The sequence below is a fragment of the Pristiophorus japonicus genome, chromosome 6 (genome assembly GCF_044704955.1).
Source record: "Pristiophorus japonicus isolate sPriJap1 chromosome 6, sPriJap1.hap1, whole genome shotgun sequence".
Classification (NCBI taxonomy): domain Eukaryota; kingdom Metazoa; phylum Chordata; class Chondrichthyes; family Pristiophoridae; genus Pristiophorus; species Pristiophorus japonicus.
Window position 1 is genome coordinate 200,394,159 of NC_091982.1, and position 24,355 is coordinate 200,418,513.

A 24,355-nucleotide genomic window follows, 5' to 3' on the forward strand; every position below is an offset into this window, starting at 1 on the left:
TCTTTGCACCTCCCCTTTTCCTAATCTGTCACCATTCAGATAATAGTCTGTCTCTCTGTTTTTACCACCAAAGTGGATAACCTCACATTTATCCACATTATACTTCATCTGCCATGCATTTGCCCACTCACCTAACCTATCCAAGTCGCTCTGCAGCCTCACAGCATCTTCCTCGCAGCTCACACTGCCACCCAACTTAGTGTCATCCGCAAATTTGGAGATACTACATTTAATCCCCTCATCTAAATCATTAATGTACAGTGTAAACAGCTGGGGCCCCAGCACAGAACCTTGCGGTACCCCACTAGTCACTGCCTGCCATTCTGAAAAGTACCCATTTACTCCTACTCTTTGCTTCCTGTCTGACAACCAGTTCTCAATCCATGTCAGTACACTACCCCCAATCCCATGTGCTCTAACTTTGCACATCAATCTCTTGTGTGGGACCTTGTCGAACGCCTTCTGAAAGTCCAAATATACCACATCAACTGGTTCTCCCTTATCCACTCTACTGGAAACATCCTCAAAAAATTCCAGAAGATTTGTCAAGCATGATTTCCCTTTCACAAATCCATGCTGACTTGGACCTATCATGTCACCTCTTTCCAAATGCACTGCTATGACATCCTTAATAATTGATTCCATCATTTTACCCACTACCGATGTCAGGCTGACCAGTCTATAATTCCCTGTTTTCTCTCTCCCTCCTTTTTTAAAAAGTGGGGTTACATTGGCTACCCTCCACTCCATAGGAACTGATCCAGAGTCAATGGAATGTTGGAAAATGACTGTCAACGCATCCACTATTTCCAAGGCCACCTCCTTAAGTACTCTGGGATGCAGTCCATCAAGCCCTGGGGATTTATCGGCCTTCAATCCCATCAATTTCCCCAACACAATTTCCCGGCTAATAAGGATTTCCCTCAGTTCCTCCTCCTTACTAGACCCCCCGACCCCTTTTATAACCGGAAGGTTACTCGTGTCCTCCTTCGTGAATACCGAACCAAAGTACTTGTTCAATTGGTCCGCCATTTCTTTGTTCCCCTGATTCTGACTGCAGGGGACCTACGTTTGTCTTTACTAACCTTTTTCTCTTTACATATCTATAGAAACTTTTGCAATCCGTCTTAATGTTCCCTGCAAGCTTCTTCTCATACTCCATTTTCCCTGCCCTAATCAAACCCTTTGTCCTCCTCTGCTGAGTTCTAAATTTCTCCCAGTCCCCAGGTTCGCTGCTATTTCTGGCCAATTTGTATGCCACTTCCTTGGCTTTAATACTATCCCTGATTTCCCTTGATAGCCACGGTTGAGCCACCTTCCCTTTTTTATTTCTATGCCAGACAGGAATGTACAATTGTTGTAGTTCATCCATGCGGTCTCTAAATGTCTGCCATTGCCCATCCACAGTCAACCCCTTAAGTATCATTCGCCAATCTATCCCAGCCAATTCACGTCTCATACCTTCAAAGTTAGCCTTCTTTAAGTTCTGGACCATGGTCTCTGAATTAACTGTTTCATTCTCCATCCCAATGCAGAATTCCACCATATTATGGTCACTCTTCCCCAAGGGGCCTCGCACAACGAGATTGCTAATTAATCCTCTCTCATTACATAACACCCAGTCTAAGATGGCCTCCCCCCTAGTTGGTTCCTCGACATATTGGTCTAAAAAACCATCCCTTATGCGCTCCAGAAAATCCTCCTCCAGTTTGGTTAGCCCAATCTATGTGCATATTAAAGTCACCCATTATAACTGCTGCACCTTTATTGCACGCACCCCTAATTTCCTGTTTGATGCCCTCCCCAACATCACTACTACTGTTTGGAGGTCTGTACACAACTCCCACTAACGTTTTTTGCCCTTTGGTGTTCTGCAGCTCTACCCATATAGATTCCACATCATCCAAGCTAATGTCCTTCCTAACTATTGCCTTAATCTCCTCCTTAACCAGCAATGCTACCCCACCTCCTTTTCCTTTTATTCTATCCTTCCTGAATGTTGAATACCCCTGGATGTTGAGTTCCCAGCCCTGCTCATCCTGGAGCCACGTCTCCGTAATCCCAATCACATCATATTTGTTAACATCTATTTGCACAGTTAATTCATCCACCTTATTGCGGATACTGCTTGCATTAAGACACAAAGCCTTTAGGCTTGTTTTTTTAACACCCTCTGTCCTTTTAGAATTTTGCTGTACAATAGCCCTTTTTGTTCTTTGCCTTGGGTTTCTCTGCCCTCCACTTTTCCTCATCTCCTTTCGGTCTTTTGTTTTTGCCTCCTTTTTGTTTCCCTCTATCTCCCTGCATTGGTTCCCATCCCCCTGCCATATTAGTTTAACTCCTCCCCAACAGCACTAGCAAACACTCCCCCGAGGACATTGGTTCCGATTCCGCCCAGGTGCAGACCGTCCGGATTGTACTGGTCCCACCTCCCCCAGACCCGGTTCCAATGCCCCAGGAATTTGAATCCCTCCCTGCTGCACCACTGCTCAAGCCACGTATTCATCTGAGCTATCCTGCGATTCCTACTCTGACTAGCACGTGGCACTGGTAGCAATCCCGAGATTACTACTTTTGAGGTCCTACTTTTTAATTTAGCTCCTAGCTCCTTAAATTCATTTCGTAGGAACTCATCCCTTTTTTTACCTATGTCATTGGTACCAACGTGCACCACGACAACTGGCTGTTCTCCCTCCCTTTTTAGAATGTCCTGCACCCGCTCCGAAACATCCTTGACCCTTGCACCAGGGAGGCAACATACCATCCTGGAGTCTTGGTTGCGGCCGCAGAAATGCCTATCTATTCCCCTTACAATTGAATCCCCTATCACTATCGCTCGCCCACTCTTTTTCCTGCCCTCCTGTGTAACAGAGCCAGCCACGGTGCCATGAACTTGGCTGCTGCTGCCCGCTCCTGATGAGTCATCCCCCTCAACAGCACTCAAAGCAGTGTATCTGTTTTGCAGTGGGATGACCACAGGGGACCCCTGCACTACCTTCCTTGCACTACTCTTCCTGCTGGTCTTCCATTCCCTCGCTGGCTGTGGACCCTTCTCCTGCGGTAAGACCAACTTACTACACGTGATACTCACGTCATTCTCAGCATCGTGGATGCTCCAGAGTGAATCCACCTTCAGCTCCAACTCCGCAACGCGGACCGTCAGTAGCCGGAGGTGGACACACTTCCCGCACATGTAGTCGTCAGGGACACTGGTGTTGTCCCCGTGTTCCCACATGGTACAGGAGGAGCATATCACGTGACCGAGCTGTCCTGCCATGACTTAACCCTTAGATACACTTAAATTGCCGACAACAATGTTAAAAGTTACTGACTAATAAAGAAAAAGAAAAACTACTCACCAATCAGCAGCCAATCACTTACCACGTTGGCTGCGACGTCACCTTTTTATTTCTTTCTACTTCTTTTTTGACTTCTCTCAGCTGGAGCTGCACAAGTACGCCTCTCTCGACTCCCGCCTCTCTCGATGCTCCCCGGACTGCTGAGCCTTTTATAGGCCGCTGCCTCTCTCGACTCCCGTCTCTCTCGACGCTCCCCGGACTGCTGAGCCTTTTATAGGCCGCTGCCTCTCTCGACTCCCGCCTCTCTCGACGCTCCCCGGACTGCTGAGCCTTTTATAGGCCGCTGCCTCTCTCGACTCCCGTCTCTCTCGACGCTCCCCGGACTGCTGAGCCTTTTATAGGCCGCTGCCTCTCTCGACTCCCGCCTCTCTCGACGCTCCCCGGACTGCTGAGCCTTTTATAGGCCGCTGCCTCTCTCGACTCCCGCCTCTCTCGACGCCCGCCTCTCTCGACGCTCCCCGGACTGCTGAGCCTTTTATAGGCCGCTGCCTCTCTCGACTCCCGCCTCTCTCGACGCTCCCCGGACTGCTGAGCCTTTTATAGGCCGCTGCCTCTCTCGACTCCCGCCTCTCTCGACGCTCCCCGGACATGCCTAATTACAACCGACTATCTCAGCCAGTTCCTCCGAACGTACCTCTTGGATTACAAGCTTACTGATTCATGCATTGCTAAATCAGACGTGCTTCAGAACTGCCCCTCCTTTACCATATTGATTGCTTTTACAGAATCCTAGGTAAACGAACACAAATCTACACGCAACAGATAGGTGGAAGTAAAAGCTGCATAAAGTACTTTAAAACATCCAGTAAAACAGGATCTTTACATCTTCTTCAAGTGATTTTTGGATAGTTTATCAAATTATTTGAAGCTGTCTGCACCACAATACATTTTTAGCTTTGTCATTGTAAACCCCCAAATAGCTGAGCTACTGTGAGAAAGCTCATTGTAATTGCTTCTTCAGAAGTTAATGGAAAAACACACAACTCCGTGGGGTGGGGGAGAACAGACACATGTTTCGGAACAGGACCATCCCTTTTTAAATAATCTCAACCCCAGAAACCCAGCTTTTCCCCATACCCTCCAATCATTTTCTCTCCAGAAACTTACCTTAAACTCATTTATATTATTACTCTCTCTTTTTCTCTCTCTCTCTCTCTCTCTCTCTCTCTCTCTCTCTCTCGAGCAACTTCTTCCACAATGTCATTACTCTTTGTGTAAATAAATGCTCACTGACTTCCCCCCTTGTTCCATGATACAATAATAAGGCATGGATTCGGGATGGTGCAGGCTTGATGATTCAAATGGCCCTTTCTCATTCCAGACTTTGTTCTTTATAGTACTTCCAGCTGAAGAAACCTCCTGGGGCTCAGCAAGTTGCAAAGGTTGGAAATGCAAACTACTGCACTGCAAGAGTGGTGGGATGTGGGTTTGATTCTGTGATTGGCTCAGGCAATGAGTTCCCGACGAAAGCCAAGACCCACAGGAGTGGTTAATCTCTTCTCTACAGAGAGGAAAAAAGGAATGTCTGAGAGATCACCCAACCCTGGAGCACCCTTTCCAGTCTCTAGTTTTCATTGTGGCTTTAGTAGGTTGATGGGAAGAGAATTGCAGCCTGGTCTGATGGGATGAAAGTTTTTTTTTTCTGCAAGAAACAGGGACACAATTAAGTTTGTGGAAAATCAGAATTACAGAACTTCCAGGATTGCATTCAGTTACCCTTCAGATAAAGCCCTGTTAATTGTTGGACATGGAGCACAGTCTGGACTGCAGTGAGACCACAATGGTGTTGGAATGCGTCGGCAAGTGTCGGCCATTCTGACTGCCCTCGGCCCTGACGAAATCTTGCAGTTGTGCAATCTGCTTGTTCAGGCAGTTTATATCCTGTTTGATGATGTACATCAACTCCTCGATTTCAATCGCTTTGTCGTCTAACAGCAATTTCCTCTTCGCCAATATGGTCAGCTTTTCCAGTTTGGAGATTGTGTTACTCAAATCTTTGCCGATTCGCTTTGCCATGATCGTGAACTCTCTCCGCTGCCGAATGGCGTTCAGGAGAGGCTTATTGACCTGCAGTCTGTTCTGTCTGTTCTGCATCAACTTGCAGGCAGCAAAGAACTCCTTCAGATAAGGCAGGCACTGTTCCCGCAGGTCGCGGCGGGGAGCCCATTCGGCCAGGGCTAGGGACGGCGTGCTTCGGACCCCTCCCACACAGTCCGCACAGATTCGGGCTGCGAGGAGCTATACTGCACATGCGCGCACACTCTAGCGCGCATGTGCAGAGGTCCCGACACTGTTTTCAGTGGCAGGTCCTGGCTCCGCCCCCCGCCCCTTGTGCTGCGCTACGCCGCGGGCCTTCGTCGTTTCAGCTGCAGAGAGAATAGCAATGTAACTTTTAGGCACGGTTTTTGTTCTAAAAAGTCGGCGCAGCTCACGGAGGTACACCGTTCTAGGTGTGGGGGCAAACTTGCCCCTCGTGTGCACAAAATTTGATTTTAGCAGGGACAATGATGATGGTTGCACAACTGGCCTCAATGTTCTGGCTGGTCAGTCAGGATTCCCACTCCTGATTGTCTTCCAGCTAACCCTGCTGGAAATGCAAATGTGTGGACATCTGGTGAAGACGGGATTGAGCTTGGCGTTGATGGCTTCCATATTGGAAAAACACCTGCAGATATTTATTGGTTTGCACACTGTACCCCTTTAGCATACATCCTTGTTTTCAGGAGAGATGAGTTAAAGAAAATTAGAGGAGAAAAATAAATAATTAATTAAAGTATTGCTTTATATATAAATTAAAATGTATGTGTGCAAAACCCATTACACAACTCGTGTTCACTACTTTAACCCTCCTGCTTATCGGGGTAAAAATTGGAACTAATATTGATTACAAATTAAAAGTTGGTCAGAAATGATAAAATCTAGAGCGATTTAGAAATTGAGATTACTTTGAGTAAACATGCTGCTGAAATAATTAATGTATTAAGAAATTTGGACAAATGCTCTATTGAAAAGATATTGTACAGATTTTTTTAAAGAAGCATCTCAGAGTTTATCAATACTCTTAACAATTGGTTGTATAATTTTTTTAAATGTCACAAAGTTAAAATTGTATTAATCCAATTTGATTTTTTTTTAGTCAAATGTACGTGGCTTATAAGAATGGGAAGGTTGACCAGGCACTATCGGTGGGGTTTCTGCTGTGTTGGGTGTGCGGTGACATCACCAATTTTATTGGTTGCTACTTGACCAATCAACTGGTTATTCAGGTAAAGCAAATATTTTATATGCTATATTTACTACACAGTACACAGTTCTGCAACATTCAGCATAGATTTTACATTTCCTACTACAAATTTTTAAGATGCAAATATCTAAAGAATGTTCTTAAGAACATAAGAACATAAGAATTAGGAACAGGAGTAGGCCATCTAGCCCCTTGAGCCTGCTCCGCCATTCAACAAGACATTGGCTGATCTGGCCGTGGACTCAGCTCCACTTACCCGCCCGCTCCCCGTAACCCTTAATTCCCCGATTGGTTAAAAATCTATCTATCTGTGACTTGAATACATTCAATGAGCTAGCCTCAACTGCTTCCTTGGGCAGAGAATTCCACAGATTCACAACTCTCTGGGAGAATAAATTCCTTCTCAACTCGGTTTTAAATTGGCTCCCCCGTATTTTGAGGCTGTGCTCCTCAATGGAAACGACCTCTCTGCCTCTATCTTGTCTATCCCTTTCATTATTTTAAATGTTTCTATAAGATCACCCCTCATCCTTCTGAACTCCAACGAGTAAAGACCCAGTCTACTCAATCTATCATCATAAGGTAACCCCCTCATCTCCGGAATCAGCCTAGTGAATCGTCTCTGTACCCCCTCCAAAGCTAGTATATCCTTCCTTAAGTAAGGTGACCAAAACTGCACGCAGTACTCCAGGTGCGGCCTCACCAATACCCTATATAGTTGCAGCAGGACCTCCCTGCTTTTGTACTCCATCCCTCTCGCAATGAAGGCCAACATTCCATTCGCCTTCCTGATTACCTGCTACACCTGCAAACTAACTTTTTGGGATTCATGCACAAGGACCCCCAGGTCCCTCTGCACCGCAGCATGTTATATTTTCTCCCCATTCAAATAATATTCCCTTTTACTGTTTTTTTTCCCAAGGTGGATGACCTCACACTTTCTGACATTGTATTCCATCTGCTAAACCTTAGCCCATTCGCTTAACCTATTTAAATCTCTTTGCAGCCTCTCTGTGTCCTCTACACAACCCGCTTTTCCACTAATCTTTGTGTCATCTGCAAATTTTGTTACACTACACTCTGTCCCCTCTTCCAGGTCATCTATGTATATTGTAAACAGTTGTGGTCCCAGCACTGATCCCTGTGGCACACCACTAACCACCGATTTCCAACCCGAAAAGGACCCATTTATCCCGACTCTCTGCTTTCTGTTAGCCAGCCAATTCTCTATCCATGCTAATATATTTCCTCTGACTCCGCGTACCTCTATCTTCTGCAGTAACCTTTTGTGTGGCACCTTATCGAATGCCTTTTGGAAATCTAAATACACCACATCCATCGGTACACCTCTATCCACCATGCTCATTATATTCTCAAAGAATTCCACTAAATTAGTTAAACATGATTTCCCCTTCATGAATCCATGTTGCGTCTGCTTGATTGCACTATTCCTATCTAGATATCCCGCTATTTCTTCCTTAATGAGCATTTTCCCCACTACAGATGTTAAACTAACCGGCCTATAGTTACCTGCCTTTTGTCTGCCCCCTTTTTTAAACAGAGGCGTTACATTAGCTGCTTTCCAATCTGCTGGTACCTCCCCAGAGTCCAGAGAATTTTGATAGATTATAACGAATGCATCTGCTATAACTTCCGCCATCTCTTTTAATACCCTGGGATGCATTTCATCAGGACCAGGGGACTTGTCTACCTTGAGTCCCATTAGCCTGTCCAGCACTACCCCCCTAGTGATAGTGATTGTCTCAAGGTCCTCCCTTTCCACATTCCTGTGACCAGCAATTTTTGGCATGGTTTTTGTGTCTTCCACTGTGAAGACCGAAGCAAAATAATTATTTAAGGTCTCAGCCATTTCCACATTTCCCATTATTAAATCCCCTTCTCATCTTCTAAGGGACCAACATTTACTTTAGTCACTCATTTCCGTTTTATATATCTGTAAAAGCTTTTACTATCTGTTTTTATGTTTTGCGCCAGTTTACCTTCGTAATCTGTCTTTCCTTTCATTATTGCTTTCTTAGTCATTCTTTGCTGTCGTTTAAAATTTTCCCAATCTTCTAGTTTCCCACTAACCTTGGCCACCTTATACGCATTGGTTTTTAATTTGATACTCTCCTTTATTTCCTTGGTTATCCACAGCTGGTTATCCCTTCTCTTACCGCCCTTTTTCACTGGAATATATTTTTGTTGCGCACTATGAAAGAGCTCCTTAAAAGTTCTCCACTCGAAATTCGAAATAAAGTAAATGAGTTGACGGCACAAATCATTACAAATGGGTATGATTTGGTGGCCATTACAGAAACATGGTTGCAGGGTGGCCAAGACTGGGAATTAAACATACAGGGGTATCTGACGATTCGGAAAGATCGACAAGAAGGGAAAGGAGGTGGGGTAGCTCTGTTAATAAAGGATGATATCAGGGCAGTTGTGAGAGACGATATTGGCTCTAATGAACAAAATGTTGAATCATTGAGGGTGAAGATTAGAGATAGTAAGGGGAAAAAGTGGGTGTAGTTTATAGGCCCCCAAATAATAAATTCACGGTGGGGCGGGCAATAATCAAGGGAACCAACATCCCACTGTAGTTCAAGAAGGAGCCTCCTATTAGTGTACTTTATGATGATTTCAGTTTTTCTGTTTTCTTTAAATTGTGAGCATTCAGCAAAATAAACTACAAAATGATAATGAGTCTAACCTTGTGATAGAACTGATTCAATTTATCAGAATTAAATGATTACTCCAGGGTGCTTCAGTAATTTTGTCAGAACAGTTGAATACTAATTTATCTCAATAACTTTGCCACATAAGTACCCAGATGAGGTCTTCCACTATCGAGATTAAATGACAGGATGTAAAAATCAGCAAGGATCGACTCAGAAATAGAATGTTTTTAAATATTCTTTTTGTTGTTATGGGTGCACTACAATCGGAACTTTCCCATTCACACAAGGCTGCACATCTCTTGCTGATCAGCAGGAAGACCACCTGTTCGCAAGTGTTCCTCCAAAGCCATTTTTTAGCCAGTGCTCGGAACCGCCTAAGAGCAGCCAAGTGAAGACACTTCTGTCTTGTGTTTTTTTTAATTCTCTCTCTGGGAAGAGGCACCTGGCCTCCATTTTGTTCCTATCCATAGCAATACGGCTGAGAAGACTTGGGTACTTCGTAGAGAGAAGGAATCAAATCTCCATGGTGTTGCTCATGAGTACTGCAACATGTTGCATCCCTATGTTAACTTTTTTAAACCGTGTCATCAAAATATGATATTGAATTCTGAAATGGTTATACGGGTAATTTTTATATTTTTTGTACTTAATGCAGTATTTTTATAGATAACCTTTTGATGCTGTTTACAAATACATCTCAATTACTTGAACCTCTATATAAACAACTTTCATGAAAAAAACTAACATTGGTGATTTGCATTGCTGCAATGAGATTTCTTGCTGCATTGTAATGCTCTTGGAGGTATAATTTGTCCGATTTTACTTCAGGCAGGCTTTTTTGGTTGCGGATGCTATAATTATAAACTGTTAAATAGTTACATTGCTGAAGGATTCTGAGCTGTTTAAATTGATTAGTGCAACTTGTAATTCCATACTCGGCAGAACTTTTCCCCCTGCTTGTTCATCATTAATGACATTAGCGCAAAGAGCATTTTCCACAAATTGTAGCTTGCTCGTAGTTGCAGGTGTAATGAGTCCTAATTAAGGATTTTTTTATGATGAAATTCCCATAACACAATTGCACGAGCATTTGGTTTCATATGGAACAAAGTACACGTTTTCTTTCAGTATCATTTCTGAGCCTTTTTTGAGTTTGAAAATAGAATATTAACAAGTTAGATGTCCAGCAAATGAAATTTTGAATGTGTTTGAAACCTTTCTGTGCCTCATCGTACAAATTTCAACTTTTTAATATTAAACAATTAGTTTTAGTCCAGCATTGAGATAATGCATGTCATCAGTGAGCAGTACAATTGGACTCTTGACAACTAAGAACAATTGTTAATTGGAAGACATAAATAAAAAACGAACTGAAAATGGGTCTTTTATGCTGATAATTTATAGGCAATATGCTGTTAGACTGCTACCTTAGGGCCAGGTTTTCAGTGGAGTTGCTAAGGATCACATTTCAGATTGCAGTGACCTCTTTTCACAGCTTAGTTAATACAGTTTCAAAAATAATGGCCCTGAAATTCCGATTTGGCCTTCCTGTGGGCATTTTAGAGAAAAAATCCGCACTTACCTTAAGCTGCTGCCCACGTCGGCCCTGAAATTCCGATTTGGCCTTCCTGTGGGCATTTTAGAGAAAAAATCCGCACTTACCTTAAGCTGCTGCCCACGTCCGCACTTCCGAGCCTGTGACCTGAGCTGATTGTCAGTCGTAGCGCATGCACGTGGGGACGTGCGCAGTGCTGGAGCTGGCGTCACATGGCTCTGGGCAGCCAATCAGGTAAGGTATCATAGTAATAGGAGTTCCGCAGGCTCCTAAACTCCTATTACTATGATTGTGATAGAGCCCGAAATACCCAAAACACAGTCCCAAACACCCAAAACACTAATTTAAAAAAAATAGAAAATAATTACACTACATTCATTTAAATTAAAGTTATTAATGTCTTAAAGAATAAAAAGTTTTTAAAAAGAAACTTACCATTGTGGGGAGAGTTTTTAATGATAATATATGTTTTAATAACTTTATTTTTAGATGTTTTTGTGTTTTTTAAAACATTTGCGCCTGTAAAAGTAGGCTATGCGCCTGCTTTTTCAGGCGCAAAACTTTTGAGGACATTTGTAAGTGTAAATATCGGAAATTTCCACTTACAAATGTCCTCGCTCCCGATCTGGCTACGATCTGTCAAGCCAGAAACGTGACAGATCGGAAATGTCGGTTTCCAGCGCATGCGCATTGCGAGCTGGAAACTGGCATTTCCGATGCCTTCCCGGGTCTGTAGGAACTCCGTACGGACCCAGGGAGGCCAGAATTTCAGGGCCAATGAAATGCACAATTTGTTTCAATTTGTATGCTGACTGTAACAGTGTGATATCAGGAATTTTCTGGGTGCAACCAGACAACTGTGGTTTAAGTTGAAATCAGCTGAGCCAGTTTTTAAAAAAATTGTAGCATAGCAGCTGAGATCGAAATGTCTGACCCAGATTTAGACCATGTACGGTAGAATATCCCTGTTTACTCTACAAGTGAGAGAGGCCAATTCTAAAGATTTGGATAAACTGGGTATTCACACCGTGTACGTCACTGTTTCACATTATATGCTTTAATGAAATCGATCTGGAGATTAATTGAAATGGTGATTGTTGTGTTTAATTGAGATTACAAAGTACCCATCAGTATACCATAGGATATCACTCCATCTCTTACACCTAGCTGTCATTGACTTCACTAATTCCATGATTCATTTATAAACGAGGCATGGAACTGGTATGAATATTTATCTGTATAACTCTATATAAAGTTTGAATCTATTACAGGTACCAAAGTTATTTCTGCAATAATTCTGAACTGCTAGCTGTATTTGTATGTATGTGCTACTCTGTAAAGTGCCCTAATGTGGTAAACTTCTAATATCTACTGGAAGAAAGCTCATTCTAGTCTCGGTACTTACAGCATCTTAAATTTCATATATAATTGGAATTTGGTGTGGTCAGTCCCATTTAAGTAAATTTTTATTACATTTCTTCTTCTACTTAATCCTCACTAAACAGTGTTTCATTAATAACATAGTTCACAGCTCAATAATCTCATATTGTTCAAATATTTTTAAACACATTAAATTAAGCTGATGACAAGCTACCTCTGTAACTTACAGCAAACTAAGCTTAGCCATAACTTTGAAATAACATCATTTCTGTCAATTGATTAATACTTTTCCTTCAAATAAATCTGATTTTAACATGTATTTTCAAACCTCCCTGGTTTTAACTATTTTGTCTCTGGCAAAATGTTCAGACAAGTTTTTATAGATGTAGTAATTGACCAATGTCCTTTGTGCCAAATAATCCAGGCATTTGCTCTTAGTAACTGTTTGTTTGGTCTGTTCACTAGCAATGGCAGAACATCTTATCTGACCTTTGCAACAGATGAGCAGTTGCCAGTTATGTCATAAGGCTATATGAGCAATTAGTTAAACATTTTTGTTGCTATGCAGTTAAGAGGTCCAGTAATAAAATAAATAGCAGGTATTAAAAATAGAATACCTCAATACTTTGATCCTTGACATACAGTAGATCCTTGTTACCTGCAAAGAATGATGAGATTGCATAACACATTGTTCCTACTATTATTATTACCATATAATATACATATTCTATAGCAAGATAAAACCACAAACTTAATCTTATTGCAGTAATGCTTATCTACATTACCTAGGTAACATAGTAAGTTACATTGGGTGTTATCCTAATTTCATGTTCTGTAACTTATTTGTATCTGGAACCTTCAAGTGGGAATTTGTGTCAATTAAATTAATGTTTTGTTTTCTCTCTAGACTGTTACAGCTAATTTTTACGTTACCCTTGACAGTATGATGATCTCACAATTTGTCTATTATAAGCTGAAGAATAGGAAAGGCAGATGTAAGCAGTATTTTATTCGGTGTAAGTATTGCTATTTGGATTCATGTCATTTGATTTACTGAATCATTTTTTTATTGTATCTTTTTAAATATTTGTGGTAGTTCCAGTAAAGATACTGGGGTGAAGTTTCCGCTCTGGGTGCAATTACTGATTCCGGCATGAATTGCGCCCAAAATTGCACCCATTTTGGAAAGTGGTTTTCCCCCGTGTGTCCGCTCAACTGCATTTGCATATCACCGAACACAAAATTTGCCATGAACCAGCGTAATTGGTCAGTGCTTTAAAATATGTATATTAATTTTGCTTTTAAAAACCTGGTAACTTGACGAAGTTTGAATAAGGCAGCTGAAAATAGACAGTGTTAATCCACCGCCTGAGTAATTCGATTTTAACTTACTGAAATTCACTTTAAAAAAAAAACTATTTTCTAGTCATATCGGGGTACATTAGTCGGTTTCTTATTAAATTTAAACAAAAATCATATTTAATAGCTTTTTAAAAAAAAACTTTTAGTGCCCTTGCACCCAAAAGAACAAGCTTAATTTTTAAAGCCTCCTTGAAGGCTTGCAAATGAGTGCAATAATTTAAAAACTAACGCAAAAGATCACGGAAACTCGAGTTGTGCTGAATGCAAATTGGCTGAATGCAAATTGTGCTTAGAATTCCGTGATCTTTTGCGCTGGTTACGCCAATTTCGGCCAAATTGTGGTAAGGAAACCAACGCAATCGAACGGACACTCGGGGCCATTGGACATATTTAGCCAATTTGATTAGTTCAAATGCCAAGCCAAATTTAAACCTACTACTTCCACTCCTTTATGCAATACAAATCAATTTTTACACAATTTTTTAAAATAGGATCTTTTGGTTAAATTGACTTTTCAGATTAGTATTAGTACAAAGCCTTTGAAGCAGCAATAATAGAAACATAGAAATCTACAGCGCAGAAGGAGACCATTTCGGCCCATCGTGTCCGCGCCGGCCGACAAAGAGCCACACGGCCCTTGGTCAGCAGCCCTGAAGGTTACATATAAACCAATGAACAATGGCGGAAAGGTAAAGAGCATCTGGCCCAACCAGTCAACCGCACACAACTGCAACACCCCTTGCATCATAACATTCTACACTCCACCCCAACCGGAGCCATGTGATCTCCTGGGAGAGGCAAAACAACAGATTAAAAACCCAGGCCAATTGGGGAAAGAAAATCTGGAAAAATTCCTCTCCAACCCATCCAGGCAATCAAAACTAGTCCAGGAGAACACCCTGGCCGTATCCGATTCACTGAAGTACTTACCATCGTATCTGCGCCAGCCAACAAGAGGTTATCCAGCCTAATCCCACTTACCAGCTCTAGGTCTGTAACTCTGCAGGTTACGACACTTCACATGCCCATCCAAGCACCTTTTAAATGTGGTGAGGGTTTCTGCATTCACCACCCTTCCGGGCAGTGAGTTCCTGACCCCACAACCCTCTGCGTGAAGAAGGCTCCTCTCAAATCCCCTCTAAACTTTCCACTATGTTCCCTCGTAATTGACCCCTCCACCAAGGGAAATAGGCCCTTGCTATCCACTATATCCAGGCCCCTCAAAATTTTATACACCTCAATGAGGTCTCCGCTCAGCCTCCCCTTTTCCAATGAGAACAAACCCAGCCTATCCAATCTATCCTCATAACTAAGATTCTCCATTCCAGGCAGCATCCTAGTAAATCTCCTCTGCACCCTCTCCAGTGCAATCACGTCCTTCCTATAATACGGCGACCAGAATTGCACGCTGTACTCCAGGTGTGGTCTAACCAAAGTATTTTACAATTTAAGCATAACCTTCCTGCTCTTGTATTCTATGCCTTGGCCAATAAAGGCAAGCATTCCATAGGCCTTCTTAACCACCTTATCCACCTGGCCTGCAATTTTCAGGGATCTGTGGACAAACACTCCAAGGTCCCTTTGTTCATCTACACTATTAAGTGATCTACCGCTTAATGTGTATACCCTTTCCTTATTAGCCCTCCCAAAGTGCATTACCTCACACTTCTCTGAATTAAATTTCATTTGCCACTGCTCTGTCCACATGACCAGTAGATTGATATTCTCCTGCCGTCGATGACTTTCCTCTTCATTATCAACCACACAGCCAATTTTAGTGTCACCTGCAAACTTCTTAATCATACTCCATATATTCAAATCTAAATCATTAATATATATACCACAAAAAGCAAGGGACCCAGTACTGAGCACTGCAGAACCTCACTGGAAACATCCTTCCAGTCACAAAAACATCCATCAACCATTACCCTTTGCTTCCTACCTCTAAGCCAATTTTGGATCCATCTTGCCACTTTGCCCCGGATCCTATGGGCTTTAACCTTCATGACCAGTCTACCATGTGGGGCCTTATCAAAAGCTTTGCTAAAGTCCATATACACTACATCATACACACTACCCTCATCGACCCTCCTGGTTACCTCCAAGAAAAATCCAATCAGGTTAGTGTAAAATTAAGACACATGGCATTGGGGGTAATGTATTGACGTGGATAGAAAACTGGTTGGCAGACAGGAAGCAAAGAGTGGGAATAAACAAATTATTTTCAGAATGGCAGGCAGTGACTAGAGGGGTGCCGCAAGGTTCAGTGCTGGGACCCCAGCTATTTACAATATACATTAATGATTTAGACGAAGGAATTGAATGTAATATCTCCAAGTTTGCAGATGACACTAAGCTGGGTGGCAGTGTGAGCTGTGAGGAGGATGCTAAGAGGCTGCAGGGTGACTTGGACAGGTTAGGTGAATGGGCAAATGCATGGCAGATGTAATATAATGTGGATAAATGTGAGGTTATCCACTTTGGTGGCCAAAACAGGAAGACAGATTATTATCTGAATGGTGACCTATTAGTAAAAGGGGAGGTGCAACGAGACCTGGGTATCATGGTACATCAGTCACTGAAGGTAGGCATGCAGGTACAGTAGGCAGTAAAGAAAGCAAATGGCATGCTGGCCTTCAAAGCGAGAGGATTTGAGTACAGGAGCAGGGAGGTCTTACTGCAGTTGTACAGGGCCTTGGTGAGACCACATCTTGAGTATTGTGTGCAGTTTTGTTCTCCTAATCTGAGGAAGGACATTCTTGCTATTGAGGGAGTGCAGCGAAGGTTCACCAGACTAATTCCCGGGATGGCAGGACTGACATAAGAAGAAAGACTGGATCGGCTAGGCTTCTACTCACTGGAATTTGGAAGAATGAGAGGGGATCTCATAGAAACATATAAACTTCTGACGGGACTGGACAAGTTAGATGCAGGAAGAATGTTCCCGAGGTTGCGGAAGTCCAGAACCAGGGGTCACAGTCTAAGGATAAGGGGTAAGCCATATAGGATCGAGATGAGGAGAGAATTTTTCACCCAGAGAGTGGTGAACTTGTGGAATTCTCTACCACAGAAATTTGTTGAGTTCTGTTCATTGGATATATTCAAGAGGGAGTTAGATGTGGCCCTTACGGCTAAGGGGATCAGCGGGTATGGAGAGAAGGTGGGAGTGGGGTACTGAAGTTGCATGATCAGCCATGATCATATTGAATGGCGATGCCGGCTTGAAGGACCGAATGGCCTGCTCCTGCACCTATTTTCTATGTTTGTTTCTAGTCAAATACGATCTTCTCTTAGCAAATCCGTGCTGACTGTCCCTAATTCTTGCCTTTCTAAATGTAGATTTATGCTGTCTTTCAGGATTTTTTCCAGTAATTTTCCCACCACTGAGATTAGGCTGACAGGCCTGTAATTACTTGGCCTATCCCTTTCTCCCTTCTTAAATAAGGGTACCACATTCGAAGTCCTCCGGCACCATGCCCAAATCCAAAGAGGACTGGAAAATGATGATCAAGGCCTCTGCTATTTCCTCTTTTGCTTCGCTCAACAGCCTGTGATGCATTTCATCCAGGCCTGGGGACTTATCCACTTTCAAAGCTGCTAGACCCCTTAATACCTCCTCTCGCTCTGTTTACTTCATCCAGAATTTCACACTCCTCCTCAATAGCAGTATCTGCATTGCCCCTTTCCTTTGTGAAAACAGACATAAAATATTCATTAAGAACGATACTAACATTGTCTGTCTCCACACAGATTACCCTCATGCTCTCTAATAGACCCTACCCTTTCTTTAGTTATCCTCTTGGTCTTAATATATTTATGAAACATCTTTGGGTTTTCCTTAATTTTACTTGTCAAGAATTATGCTCTCTCTTAGCATTCCTAATATCCTTTTTAATTTTACCTCTGAACTTTCTATATTCCTCCAAAGATTCTACAGTATCTAGCCGTCGGTATATGACACAAGCTTCTCTTTTTTTCTTTATCCTCCCCTGTAAGTCCCTAGATATCCAGGGGCTCTAGAATTGTTATTCCCACCCTTTTTCTTTAAGGGCACATGTTTGGGCTGAGCCCTCCGGATCTCCTTCTTGAATGCCTCCCACTGTTCCGACACTGATTTACCCCCAAGTAGCTGTTTCCAGTCCACTGTGGCCAAATCACTCCTCAACTTAGCAAAGTTAGCTTTTCCCCAATTTGGGACTTTTATTCCTGGTCTATCCTTGTCCTTCTCCATAACTAACTTGAATCTGACTGAATTATGGTCACTGGCGCCCAAGTGCTCTCCCATTAATACCCTTTCCACCTGTTTTTTAAAAACAGATTTTGAGGGCACAGTGGATTAGCACTGTTCTTCTGCTACTGATAGGTTGGTTTATGCCTAGCTGAGATTGGTGGGTGGCTGTACAGGTCCTATGTAAAAGGAGCTTACATGGTCGAAATCCAGTTCATTGAGGCATGAGTCTATAATATTAAGCTGCTGATAATACAGTACAAATTTCAATCTTGAAGAGGATGTAAAAATGTAGCTACAATAAATGAAAATGTCATATTATTGCAGTTGGAGATAGTCTTATATTATGAGTGCATTTATACACTAATGCAAAAACCATTTCACTGTAATACTGAAGTTGAGTGAGGCCAATGATCTCTAAATTGGTTGCAGTGCAGATGCTGAATTGAAACCTCCCAGGAGCTTGTAGTTTGTTACCCTAGGCTACATTAACATTTTTGGTAATATCTTTATTTTTTTTAATTGGTTGTCCTGCCTGCTGATGCTGCAGGAAAGGTCTTTGGTTGATTGTAAATTTAATGTGTGTGTGGGCTCTAAACAACAGCTATTCAATTAGTCTCACTCCCCCATTCTTTCCTCATAGCCCTACAAATATTTCCTTTTCAATTATATATCCAATTCCCTTTTGAAAGTTACAATAGGCAGTGCATTCCAGATCAGAAACCTTTGATCCTTTAAAAAATTTGAACTAAAATGTAACACTTGAGTAGTTATCATTTACTGGGATCATCAATGCAGTTTTTATAAATCAAGCATGCTAGACACACGCTATTGTTCCATTGTCTCTACAGATTTATCTCTAATTAAATGGGGTAGAGGGGCAAAGACATCTGTGAATACAGATTCATAAATCGTCAGAAGTAGCAACACAAGTTGATAAGGCCATAGAGAGTGCAAACAGTACTGGGGTTCATTTCTATACGAAAGTAGGGAGATAATGTTACATTTATATAGAACCTTGGTTAGACCACACGGAGTATAGTATACAGCTCTGGTCATACCACACGAAGGATATTGAAGCACCAGAGGAAATTTAAAAAAAATAGATTTACAAGGATGTTGTCAGAATTGAGAGGATGCAACTATCAGGAGGGTTTGAACATCGCATCTTACATATTATAAGAAGTAGGAGCAGAGAAAGAGGCTATTGAATCTGCTTCCACCACCCTTTCAGGCAGTGCATTCCAGATCATAACTTGCTGCATAAAAAAAATTCTCCCCATCTCCTCTCTGGTTCTTTTGCCAATTATCTTAAATCTGCATCCTCTGGATGTTAACTCAACCACCAACAGAAACCATTTCTCCTTATTCACTCTATTAAATGCCCTCATAATTTTAAACTACCTTTAACCTTCGCTTCTCTAGTCTCTACACGAAACTGAAATCCTTTACCCATTCAGGTTGGGGTTAGTTTCTCCTGAAGAAGAGAAGACTAAAAGGTGAACTGATAAAGGACTTGAAAATTATCAAGGGATTGTATAGGGTAGATGTAACTAAGTGTTTCCACTTGTTGGTGAGTCCAGAACAAGGCAGCATAAATATAAGATAGCCACTAACATCAAAGAACTTTGGAAAAAATTATTTACTGAATGGTGAGAATATGGAACTCCCTGCTACATGGAATAGTTGAAGGAGGTAGCATTTATGCATTTAAAGGGAGGACTGACGCATACATGAGGGAGAAGAGAATAGTGGGATACGGAGGCAGGGTGGGAAGAGATAATTAGAATGGGAGGAGGCTTGTGTGGAGTATAAATACTGGCACAGACCAAAAGAGTTCAAGTTCATCAAAATTCTATGCAATGTGTTTTGTGTTAAAACGTTGCTGATCAAGAAGGTTTTAAATCAGATTATGCAAATATGCTGATAGAACCATGGACCAATCGAACTACTTAATAGCATCTAAGCTCAAATACAATATTGCTGAAGTAAGCTAAGTCATTCCTCACATTAGTTATATCTCACTATTACGTCTTCCTTATTCAATACTCTACATTGGTTATCAGGAGAGTGCGACTTTGTAAGGTGGATTCTTCACTGCTGGATTAAACTGCTTGGCTGAAATTGCTAAAACAAATTAAATTATAACAGTAAACTACTGATAGAAACAATATATACATTGCAGCAATGGGTTGTTCATATCAGAGCAGAAGTTGTATCCCCAAGCATGTAACATAGAAACATAGAAAATAGGTGCAGGAGCAGACCATTCGGCCCTTCGAGCCTGCACCGCCATTCAATATGATCATGGCTGATCAGTCAACCTCAGTACCCCACCCCAGCCTTCTCTCCATACCCCCTGATCCCTTTAGCCATAAGGGCCATATCTAACTCCCTTTTGAATATGTCCAACGAACTGAACTCAACAACTTTCTGTGGCAGAGAATTCCACAGATTCACAACTCTCTGGGTGAAAAAGTTTCTCGTCATCTCAGTCCTATATGGCTTACCCATTATCCTTAGACTGTGTCCCCTGGTTCTGGACTTCCCCCAACATCGGGAACATTCTTCCTGCATCTAACCTGTCCAGTCCCGTCAGAATTTTATACTTTTCTATGAGATCCCCTCTCATTCTTCTAAATTCCAGTGAGTGAGTATAAGCCTAGCCGATCCAGTCTTTCCTCATATGTCATTCCTGCCATCCCGGGAATTAGTCTGGTGAACCTTCGCTGCACTCCCTCAATGCAAGCACGTCCTTCCTCAGATTAGGAGACCAAAACTGCACACAATACTCAAGGTGTGGTCTCACCAAGGCCCTGTCAACTGCAGCAAGACGTCCCTGCTCCTATTCTCAAATTCCCTTACTATGAAGGCCAGCATGCCATTTGCTTTCTTTACTGCCTGCTGTATCTGCATGCCTACCTTCAATGACTGATGTACCATGACACCCAGGTCTCATTGCACCTCCTCTTTTACTAATTTGTCACCATTCAGATAATAATCTGCCTTCCTGTTTTTGCCATCAAAGTGGATAACCTCACACTTATCCACATTATACTGCATCTGCCATACATTTGCCCATTCACCTAACCTGTCCAAATCCCCCTGTAGCCTCTTAGCATGCTCCTCGCAGCTCGCAGTGCCACCCAGCTTAGTGTCATCTGCAAACTTGGAGATATTTAATTCAACTCCTTTGTCTAAATCATTAATGTATATTGTAAGTAGCTGGGGTCCCAGCACTGAACCCTGCGGCACCCCACTAGTTACTGCCTGCCACTCTGAAAAGGATCCGTTTATTCCCATTCTTTGCTTCCTATCTGCCAACCATTTTTCGATCCACATCAATACATTACCCCCAATATCATGTGTCTTAATTTTGCACACTAATCTGTTGTGTGGGATCTTGTCAAAAGCCTTTTGAAAATCCAAATACACCACATCTACTGGTTCTCTCTTATCCACTCTACTAGTTATATCCTCAAAAAATTCTAGATTTGTTTAGCAAGATTTCCCTTTCATAAATCCATGCTGACTTGGACCAATCATGTCACTGCTTTCCAAATGCGCTGCTATTACATCTTTAATAATTCACTCCAGCATTTTCCCCAGCACCGATGTCAGGCTAACGAGTCTATAATTTCCTGTTTTCTCTCTTCCTCCTTTTTTAAAAAGTGGGGTTACATTAGCTACGCTCCAATCCATAGGAACTGATCCAGAGTCCATGGAATGTTGGAAAATAACCACCAATGTATCTACTATTTCTAGGGTCACATCCTTAAGTACTCTGGGATGCAGACTATCAGACTCTGGGGATTTATCGGCCTTCAGTCCCTTCAATTTCCCTAACAGCATTTCCTGACGAATAAGGATTTCCCTCAGTTCTCCCTTCTCGCAAGACCTATGGTCCCCTAGTATTTTCGGGAGGTTATTCGTGTCTTCCTTGGTGAAGACAGAACCAAAATATTTGTTCAATTGGTCTGCCATTTCCTTGTTCACCATTATGAATTCACCTGATGCTGACTGCAAGGGACCTACAATAGTCTTCACTAATCTTTTTCTCTTCACATATTTATAGAAGCTTTTGCAGTCAGTTTTTATGTTCCCTGCAAGCTTACTCTCATACTCTATTTCCCCTCTCCTAATTAAACCCTTAGTCCTCCTCTGCTAAATTCTAAATTTCTCCCAGTCCTCAGGTTTGCTGCTTTTTCTGGCCAATTTATAAGCCTCTTCCTTGGATTTAACATTTTCCCTAATTTCCCTTGTTCGCCATGGTTGAGCCACCTTCCCTTTTTTATTTTTACGCCACACAGAGATGTACAATTGTTGTTGTTCATCCATGTTATCTTTTAAATGTCTGCCATTGCCTATCCACCGTCAACCCTTTAAGTATCATTCGGCAGTCTATCCTAGCCAATTCACGTCTCATACCTTCGAAGTTACCTTTCTTTAAGTTCAGGACCCTGGTCTCTGAATTAACTTGTGTCACTCTCCATCTTAATGAAGAATTCTACCATATTATGGTCACTCTTCCCCAAGGGTCCTCGCACGACCAGATTGCTAATTAATCCTCTCTCATTACACAAGACCCAGTCTAGGATGGCCTGCTCTCTAATTGGTTCCTTGGCATATTGGTCTCGAAAACCATCCTTTATACACTCCAGGAGCTGCTCCTCCACAGTATTGCTACCAGTTTGGTTAACCCAATCAATATGTAGATTAAAGTCACCCATGATAACTGCTGTACCCTTATTGCACGTGTCCCTAATTTCCTGTTTGATGCCATCCCAACCTCCCTAATACTGTTTGGTGGTCTGTACACAACTCCCACTAACGTTTTCTGCCCTTTGGTATTTCGCAGCTCTACCCATATAGATTCCACATCATCCACGCTAATGTCCTTCCTTACTATTGCGTACATGATAACCTGTGTGAAGTAACCTCTGTACTTTATGCAATCTAATTAATGATACTTTGTCATTACTCAAAGTTAGCCCACCTTTTATAACAACCCAAGCATATTATTTAAATCATTAATGGCAATAATTTTCTGGTATTTATAATACTCAATCCTGTATTTCTGTAATCATACATTATATCTGACAGCGGGCAATTTATTAATTCACTATCTTTGAAATAACCTAAAAACAAATTGTGATATTGGAGGTTGGCCCAGAAATGCATTTTTCGAAAGTTTCTATTGGAGGTGACGTTCAACTTTATCGGGGATGCAAAGCTGGTGGTAGTGGATCGGAGTGCAATGGCCAGCTGATCTGCTCGCGTCTACTTTGTGCTCTCGCTGAAGTTGAATTTTACCTTTGTTGTTTCAAATCCTGTTTAAATTTGTATACTATTATTTTGGAGAAAGGGATGCAAAGAAAAAAGAGGTAAATTATAATTTTCAATGTTGCAGGATATTTGAACTAATACAAAGTTAAAGCACATCAACAAATAAGAGAAATGGGGTTGATTTAAATTTTTGCGGCAAACCAGACGCTCGCTGCCTGACGGTTGTTGTCACCATGAGGCCTGATCTATTTTGAGACTCTGTCCTCATTTACATTGATCCAATGAGCTACGAGTTACGCACTCCAATGCATCGTGCTGGTTGAGGAGGGCGGGAAATTGGCTGTCCCACATGCGGAGGCAGCCTACATTCCAGGCCAGCAGCAAACATTCCAGGCCAGCAGCATACTGGAGTCATTTTTGTGTGCCAAGAGATACATTCTTCCAGTCACGCATCTAATGCCCATACCAAGATGGTGGTGACTGGAGCACCAACATAAAGAGGGAAGTAGGTGACCCAATACTACTACTATGCCGCTAATGCCCCGTTTACACCGGCCAGTAGTAGTTAAAATCGGCTCCATGACACCATGCACTATAAATAGTTGTAATCCTGCAGAACCAAAAGAGAATGTTAATGAAGTATTACATTACTTATTGCAACACTCTGTCATTGGAGTATAATCTATAGACTTTTGCTGCCATTTAGATGATCATCCTCTGCAGCAGGGTCATAAAAATCTAAAGATAGTCTTGAGACACAGCTATTTCGGTACACCAATGCATTAGCATTGATCAATGGCACTTGTTAGCCATCAAGATCTGTAGCTTCTAAATTCCATATGAGTAGCCTATATTTTTTTCCTACAATGGAGTAACAATGCCCATTCATTTTTTCTATGTATTTATTTTAAATCTGCTTGACTGCTACGTGTAATGGAGATCTTCATTTTCAACTGTAGTAAACCCTGCTATATTTTTTGCATTTCAGCAAATTCTCTCTTGAAGTGGCTGTGCGTTGCCTGGGTTCTAATATGTGTGATAACAATGATGACTATATTACGTTTATTGAGAATATCTCATCACAGTCGGAGTTCTCCAGGACAACCGGTTTGTGATGTTGGCTTTCTTTGTTTTAGTTCTATTGATTTATTTTTAATGTGTTCATGGTGTAAATTGTTGCAAGTTCTGAAGCAAGTCTTTAACATGTTAAATTCTGGCAGTCATCTCAACATTTTTGGTATTTTTGTTTTGCTGTTTTTC

General features: G+C 41.9%; 1 protein-coding gene across 2 annotated transcripts in view; it reads left to right on the forward strand.

The window, feature by feature from the left end:
- LOC139265346 (lysosomal amino acid transporter 1 homolog) overlaps positions 1 to 24,355 on the forward strand; it is a 61,929-nt gene that overhangs the window by 28,942 nt on the left and 8,632 nt on the right. Inside the window, exons 3-5 of one of the 2 annotated variants that reach the window (XM_070882313.1) lie at positions 6,496 to 6,625; positions 13,127 to 13,235; positions 24,084 to 24,202. In XM_070882313.1, coding sequence (XP_070738414.1) covers positions 6,496 to 6,625; positions 13,127 to 13,235; positions 24,084 to 24,202 — 358 coding nt within the window. The remainder of the gene's footprint in view (positions 1 to 6,495; positions 6,626 to 13,126; positions 13,236 to 24,083; positions 24,203 to 24,355) is intronic. The other variant, XM_070882314.1, reaches the window with a different exon arrangement.